General features: G+C 30.8%; 1 protein-coding gene across 1 annotated transcript; it reads left to right on the top strand.

Annotated features, from left to right (window-relative positions):
• Nucleotides 1-7,522: 7,522 nt before the first annotated feature.
• On the top strand, nucleotides 7,523-8,374 carry LOC114386914. The gene has a single exon (XM_028346980.1). It carries the CDS (start codon nucleotides 7,693-7,695, stop codon nucleotides 8,065-8,067), a length of 375 nt encoding a protein of 124 aa, XP_028202781.1. The 5' UTR covers nucleotides 7,523-7,692; the 3' UTR covers nucleotides 8,068-8,374.
• Nucleotides 8,375-8,913: the final 539 nt, after the last annotated feature.

Genomic DNA, 8,913 nt, shown 5'->3' with positions numbered 1-8,913 from the left:
TGATATAGCAACAAAGGAGACTATTGTGAAATACTTCAAAATTAAGTTCTACCATTTTTAAGAAAAGCCTATATGGAAAATGGCCCTTTCTATAAACTTCCATTCCACCTTGTCATATACCTTTGACATATCTAGCTTTAAAGTCATGAATCCCTTTCTTTCACTTGCCTTGCAATTCATATAACCGCATTATCAATAATGATTCTATCTGGAACAAAATCTCTGGAAGGATAAGCTTTAGCCCATTAGCTATAGTTTTTGTAAAATCTTAAAAATCACATTGCACAAACTAATAGGTCTAAACTTACTTGCATGGGATGATTTTTTGACCTTTTGGGATCAGATAGATAAGAGTCTTGTTAATATTTGTTAGGTCTCTCTCTCTCCCTTCAACACTTGAAGTGCCAAGTCCGTAACCTCCTTGACAACTAAATGCCAAAACATTTGGTAGAACATAGCAGGCGTCCCATCCTCTTTCGATGCTTTAAAAGGCTGAATTTGACATAGTGTTGTATGGACTTCTTCCTTTGTAAAGTCACCATCCAAAATCTCACCTCACCTATTATCAATTCTTCCATTTACCAAGCTTGCTACTTGCTCAATATTTTGAGGATCCACTAAAGTGAAAAGATTCTAAAAAAATTTTGTAATATTTTTCCTTATAGCCTCCACACCAAGATGGACATTCCCATCATCATCCAAAAGTATTTGGATTAAAATTGTTTGCTTGTGCTGAGACGCTTTATAGTGAATTTTTTTGTGTTTTTGTCATGACGATAATTAATAAGAGATATAAAATTGACCTAATGGTTAGAAAATGAGACTTAAGGATGAAGTGAGAATGAAGAGGTTGTGGGTTAGAATCTCTTCCGACTGACATTTTTAACAAAACTAACAAACTAACATTTGCTAATAATAATAAAAGATTATGATGCTATTTTTTATGAGTGTGGAGTATAAGTCAAAGCATAACAAAAATAGAAAGCGAAGCACTAGGGTACAATGTGCCCACTACATTTGCTAGCAACAAAAGGCACATATCAGTGGGGTAACTATGTAATAAAGCAAAAGAAGTGTTAGACTTTGCTCCCATCTTTTCCCACAGGCATTTCCTTCTCACAGATATGTTGAAAGATGGCCCTCTAGTCTTGATCCTTAACACTTCTGAATGGCATTCATGACAGCTACATGAGGATGATGGTTCATTATCACTTTAGTGATCAATTGCAAAATGGATTTTGAATCTGATTTGCATATAATTACTAAGTAACCCATGTTCTTGGCAATCCAGTTTTCTTGGCCCCAAATATCAACATGCAATAAAGAGAAAGCAACAGAAGCATGAGACTGACTATTAGGAAAATCCAGTTTTCTTTGTTTAGCTTTGTGACAAGTGTCACATACAAAATTTTTATCAACAGTCAAAATGGGATAATGTTGCCTCATAACATGCAACTTGTCATGGGAAGGGTGCCCTAGTATAAAATGCCACAAATCTATAGGCACTTTATTACAAGAAACAACAGAATTAAAAGCAATAATGACTGAGCTAACACCAAAATCAGCTTTTGACTGTGATCTGAATTTGTATAGGCCATCTTCAACATCAATTGTACCAATCATCTTCTGGTTGTCTATGTCCTAAATCAAACATTTGTTAGCATAAAAAATCAATTTGCAACTTAAAGAAGAAGCCAATTTGGAAATTGACACAAGGTTGAATGTGAAACTAGGTAAGAGAAGAACATTAGTGAGAATCAAGGAATCAGTGAGCTGCACTGTTCCTGAATGAGTTGTATATAACTAGGTAATCGAACAATGATAGAAGGAATCTCTATGTAAGTTGTATATAACTTCAAAGATGAAGCAACATGATCAGTTGCTCTTGAATCAAGGATCCAGATCACTTGATCATGTTTGCTTATGGCACGAGCAAAAGGTAAAACATTGCCTATGGTGCTATGATTATTAGATGAAAGAGTACCAATTTGATTTATGTGAGAGAAATTGTTGGAAGTTGAAGCTCCTTGATTAGCTTGTTGTTGAATCAGATTCAATAATGCTTGATGTTGTCGAGTTGCGAACTTCATTTCAGTTCCATTGTTTTGTTTTTCTTGTGTCTGATTACCATTGTTTTCAATTCTGCTATTGTGTTGTTAATTGCTACACCCTGGGGTTTACAAAGTCTGTGACTTGGATCCACAGTTTGACTAGTAGTTCCACAGTGAGTAAAATTTTTATTACTCCTTCCTCTAGAATTTTCTCTGCCATATGAACCTCTACCTCCCCTACCTCCTCTATGTGTTGAAAAATTAGGAGGATATCCATTTTTTTGAAAACGATTTTCAATAGTATGATTATCCTTGCCACGGTAGGTATAGAAATTAGATCCAGATGAAATACTAGTGGCATTTATCATGCTTCCAAGCATATTCGAATTGACAAATTGTCTTTCTTGTTGAACCACGTATGAAAACACTTTACTAATGGGAGGCAAAGGATCCATCATCAGTATATTAGATCTAACATTACTATATTACTCATTCAATCCTCATAGAAATTGCATAACCTGATATTGAATGTTTCTTTGCATTACATCAGTAAGAGCATTACAAGCACACTGATGCACACAAGTGCAAAAAGGATCTGGTCTATAACTCTTAAGTTCATCCCAAATAATGCACAATTTAGTAAAATAGTATGTGATAGATGTATAACCTTGTTTAATTGAAGCCAACTCTTGTTGCAAGTTTGAGATCCTTAACAAGTCCCCTTTCAAATATCACGATTTAAGATCCTTCCAAATCTCTACTCATTATTAATCCATATTATACTTTATCTAATCGATGTGGAAACAGAATGAACCAACCACGATACAATCATATTGTTGCATCTCTTCCAAGCTGAAAACAGTCTATGATTGGACGCTGGTTGTTGTATCAATTCATCAACAAATTCGAATTTGTTCTTCGCGCTTAAGGCAGTGAGAATAGATCTACTCCACGAATTGTAATTAGTAGGATCAAGAACAGGTGAAACTAACTAAATGTGTAGCTGAATTTTCACTAGGATGAAGATAGTAAGGACTACGAATATTTAGGGATAAATATGATTCTGAACTCATGATGAAGAGAACAGAAGAAAGAATCAAGATGTCAAAAAGATATGAAAGGAGAATCAGAGAAACGAGTTGCACAACAGAGCTCTTCAATTGAAGAGCTCTAATACCATCAAGAAGATGCATGAAGAAGATGAGAGAAAAGATAGTTTGCAGAGAAAGTAACAGATGATGAAGGATTCTCAATGATCATTTCAAGCTAGAGGTACAGGTTTATATAGTAATACAACACTAAGTAACTAACTAACTGTACCAACTAATCGTAACAGATTTAGTTATAACTAACTAAACCCAAATAATACTAACATGAGCTAAGATAGCTAACTTTCAGTTCAAAGTTATTACAAAAAAATTGAGTGTAAAGTTAGCTAAAATTGTGTCAAAAATTGTCTCTAACAATCAGAGGGGATTTGTTCATAGAAGGAAAATTTCATACTGCATCTGTGTTGTGTCAGAAGCCGCCATCAACATGTTGGACAAAAAGGCTTATACTGGGAATGTGTGGCGATGAAGATAGATATCAAAAAAGGCTTTTGATATCTTCAATAGATAAAAAAAATGCTGCAAAATGTTGGACAAGAAACTATTAAAATCTAATTTTAAAATTTGATGTAAAACAATTTTAAAAACTGTTTTTGAGAAGAACATTTTAAAAAAATCGTTTGATAATTTTGTTTTGAAAACTTTTTAGAAATGAGAAAATAAAAAATTTGCTTGTTCAATTTGTTTCAAAGACATGTTTTGAAAACTGAACATAGAAAAAAAATTGGTTGCAATTTTCAAGTTTTTTTTATTTTTACAGAATTTATAATCTTGAATCTATATTTTTATATTAAATATATTTTTTTAGTCTTGATGAAGGATTAGAACATGGTTTTAAAGACTAAAATCACATTAAATTGGACTAAAAGTTTTCAAATTCAATCCATACTTTTTAGTAAACTAAATAGGACAATTCAGAACAGGCCAAAACTCACAATATACTGGTCATAGCATGAAACATACAAATGGGGTCTTCTGGCTACTCGCTTACTCGAATACCCTCTACACTGACCAGAGTCCATGGAGCATATGAGTGGGGTCTCAGGTATTCGGTTGACCAAGTATCTTAATACTCTGTTTAGAACATGAATTGAGATACCAAAGCATCAAGAATCCTGGTATGCCGAAACACATCACAGTCGAATAGTATGGACAGGTAACAAATAACAAACTATAAGAATATCACCAATCAAGATTATATAGACAATTAAGCATCACAACAGTAATTAAGACTAGCTAGATAACCTAAAAATGTAATCAAGCACAAAGACTCGCTAAAATATGTATAAATAGGTGTTAGATTATCAAAGTAAAATTATTATTTATTCTTATTTATTGTTTAATATCGAGTTTTAACTCGAGCGTCGAAGTATCTTTATAAATGTTCTAGAAAAACCTTAAAGTAAAGAAATCAAAAGAGGAAAATTACCTTGCTAACCTTTGATAGGAACATTTTTCAACCCTAATTATATGATATAATGAAAGAATAATAAATAAAGGCCCATTTTCATATTTAGATTGAGTTACAAAATATGTAATAATAAATAACAAAATATTTATATACTTTAATAATTTTCCATTTCTTTCTTTTAAAAAGATCAAATAAAAATATCCTGAAAGTCCAACCCAATAGATACCAATATATCCATATTTGCACTTGTGACCCACACTTTATTTATGTATAAAGTATATACATCAATAAAAATATTTTAACTAAAAAATTATTACAAGTAAATTAAAATTTCACTCTTAAGTAATCTAAGCACCCACACATAATATTAAAAATTAGCAAACATAACATCGATTTAGTCAAACTTAATTCATAAATAAATAATATTACAAAGATAATCGTCCAACATAATGATTCTTAAAGTTAATATTCTCACTACTTAATAAAATCTTTAATTAAATTTGGACATTATGTGATAACAATATACATAAATTTATTATTCTTAAATAAAGTGAAACAAATATAATATAACATACGTTAAATCTAATATCATTATGCTACATACACAAAACAATATTAACGATTAAGCCAAAATGTTATTTGAGAGCATCTAGATAATATTGGCATCAACATAAAAGTATTAATATGAAATTTAGAAATTAAAATCATGATTATATTCCACCATCCCAATATAAAAATGCTTACGTAAAAAAATTAATGACAAATTATTAATTAGTTCAATAACCTTAATTAGGACACACTTAAATTAGAGAGTATGAACCGGGGCTTTAAAATACCAATTGAATTAAAAAAATATAATTATTTTTTCCAAAAAAAATATGTATAATATAAATTATTTATTTAAATAACATATTTTAATTACATTTATATATAATATATATGACATGTGCCGTGTACAGGACAGAATGGATACTATAATATTCATACTTACATTCATCATTGTAAAAATTTACAAACATAAATATCTATATTCATCCTCAATCTTAATAAATAAGTAATTACCCTTTCAACTTACGAATACTTTTACCAATATTCGTAGGATCCGAGTCTATTATTCCATTAGCTTTGAATTCACTTTTCAATTGATTAAACTTATTTTATTAATTGAAAACTCGTTTAACTAAACATGTAGTTATAATTATTCACAATTAAAAAAGAACAGATGCACCGTTAAGATTCTCCATTTGTGTGTGAAGATTTTTTTCATTTCAGTGGGGTCTCTAATTCCTTTGAATTTATATTTAATGATGAAATAGAAGTGCTAGCTTTACAAATCCTCCTCAATGCAGGGTATGCATGAGAATAATTACTTAAACCTTAAGACACTGCATGAATGTGTACACTTCTCTTAGTTTAGTTATTGAATCCCCCTTCAGCGTGTGTCTAGAAAAAAGTAGATGATTCCAACTAGGAAGCTCTATGCTGCCACATGCAGGGTACCATTTAATAATAGTGTAAAATAGCAGCATCCAATAACACCTGCAGTGATTAGTATGTGTATGTGTGAGTCATTGAGAGAGATTAAGAAGAGATATAATATTATAATAACTAGTGGACTGCAGCTATATGGAAAGATTATTGAGAAGTGTACATCTTTGTGGGGAGCCCACTCTCTTTGGAGGAACTCCCTTGTCTTTTGCCAAGGAAATTAAAAGAAGCAATATAATTCAATTTTATTTGTGAAAGACTAAGTGGTGGTGCTTATCATCTTTTTTAGCAATGGTGATAATCTTTACTTACTGGCTCAGAAATGAAAAATCTTAGCAGCCAAAACAAGGGTCATTGCTCTTAATAACCACCCTTTCCAACTCCCCACAAAAACCATTTATAATACCTCAATAATTGATTGATTGCAGTTAATTAAATCAAAGGGGAACAGGATCAGCATTTCATTGACAGTGACCCTGATGACAAAGCTAAACTAGATGTTGTACTCCACATAAATATTATGAAGAAAGTTTAGATATATTAGTCATTTACATATTTTTAATTAAAATTAAAATTTTACTTTAATAATTTATGCTAAACTTTATCAGATATTATTTCCTTTTAATATCTTTAGATGTTAAACGTTAATATAAATATATAGCTAGAATAAAAAATATATAATAAAAAGATGTATTATTATATTTGTATTCAAATATATCTTCATTTAATACCTTAATCTTAATGATTGCACCACTTGTAGACTTTTAGTGAGATGTAGCATTAAATAAAAGTATATTTTTTAAAAAAATGTATCAATTAAATTTCAAAATTCTAAAACATTAATTCTTTGTTAAATAAATGAAAAAAAGAAGACTAAGACATCTAAAAATATGATAAACAGATAATATATTAAAAAGGTGAACTTTTAACTCTGATGAAAAAATAACACTAAAAAGTACTTAAAAATCTGTATATAAGTTTATGGAAATTATGAACTTTTTCCCCAATACATATATTTAAACATCAATTATAACATTGTTAGGTATGCCTAGGGCTAAAATCTGTTCTGAGTCATATAGTTTTCCCTTTCTACTAGTCATTATAAAAACTGAGTCATCATTTTCACATAAAGAAAGGAAGGCCATCTCAATTTGGTCCTTGGTCGGTGGTACGTGGCAGCTTCTCATTGGCTAGCTTGTTATCTCTAAACCACTACCATAAAATAACACACCGACTCCCAGAATATTAATTTCTGCCAAAGGTGTTGGGTTTTGAGAAAGCAGAACCTTTGGCTATAAACAAACTTTAAAAAGTCATATACAAATTAATAAGGACCTTAGATTTTTCTTAACCAAACAACAGTTTCAGAAGATTAATTTTATTTAACTTCTTATTTTATTTTCTTCTTCTATCTATAAAAAAGAACCAAACAAAGTCATAAAATAAAAACTCAAGTCAAAAAAACATTTCAGACTTTACTTATTTTAGACACAACAGTTAGCATGTCAATAACTCTATAAAACCTTGTTTGGTGCACAATTTTCTCCCACAAACAATCCACTACAACAAATAACAACTATACTGTTTCAAACCAACAACAGTTTCAGATTCATAGTTGCTTTGTAACAGAGAAATGGCCTACAACTCTTCCCAAAATTCTCAACCTGCTCTCCCTATGCACCTGTGTTTCTTCTTGCTCACTTTGTTCATGTTCCTTAGTTTCTCATTGTACTCAAGCTACGAGCCAATAATGGAGAGCTTCATGGACCAAGTGAAGTTGGTTCTAATGGTTTCTCCACTGCTGCTTCTGCTTGTTGTGCACTTCCTTTGCAACTATGGAAGTGCTGGAGGGGTCATGTCTACACTGATTCCTTTGCCAGAGAGAGAGTCACTGCACAGAGCAGGTGGAACTCCTTGGGGGGTTGGGTTGGTTCTTGTTCTTCTTCTCTTCATGGTCTCTTACCAGTCTTCTTTCCAAGAACGTTGGTTTCCTATCCTCACAAGGTGAAAAGTGTGGGATTCTTGGGTTTTTATCCGTAGAAATCAAAAACAAGTATCATGATTTACAACAAAGACTCGCACACCCTACTTAACTAATTAGCTGAATCCTTGATTGGAGTTCTTATTTATGAGGTAACATGACATGGCATGGAACTTTGTTTGTAATTACTGTAATTTAATATAGTGAGTTCTCAGGGTTTTTCATGAAATGAGATTTCACTTTGTTTTTGTTCAAAGGGATATGGTGTTCTTGCAATATATGAAGATGTGATTTTCAGGTTTTTTGGCATAGAGACTTTGTGTATAATTAAGCACTCGGTGACTCTGCTATGATCGAGTACCTTCTGAATTATGATATTTAGTCACATAGCTTGAATTTTTAAAATTAGTTCATAAACATTAGTTATACGTTGGCCCGGAGAGAAAGATAATTTGTAAGGTTCAAACAAAGAAGAGGATCTTACTTTGAAAGATGGAATTCTGTGAATTTAACAAGGTGTTGCTAATAGTTGTCTTCAACCGATATCACTTGTTAATAAATAAAAATAAAAAAAATAATATATATATATATATAAAGTAATTGGAAGATAAAAGATTTAATCTATTATAAATTTCAAAAAAATTTAGCTGACAACATTTACTATATTTTTATTCCTAAATATAAGATTTTTTATTTTAAGTTTGTTCCTTTTTATAAATTTTTTTTCAAATTGTGTGTTGCTTTAATTATTTTTTTTATGAAACTATCATCAATTACTTTACAATAAATATTATAAATTAATAAGTTATGAGAATTTTAGACAGTATAACTAGCACACATTTATTAATTAGATAAAAAAAGTGAGATAGTAGG

The sequence above is a fragment of the Glycine soja genome, chromosome 15 (genome assembly GCF_004193775.1).
Source record: "Glycine soja cultivar W05 chromosome 15, ASM419377v2, whole genome shotgun sequence".
NCBI classification, from domain to species: Eukaryota; Viridiplantae; Streptophyta; class Magnoliopsida; order Fabales; family Fabaceae; genus Glycine; species Glycine soja.
The sequence above is the reverse complement of the archived record's forward strand: the minus strand, read 5'-3'. Positions and strand labels throughout refer to the sequence as shown.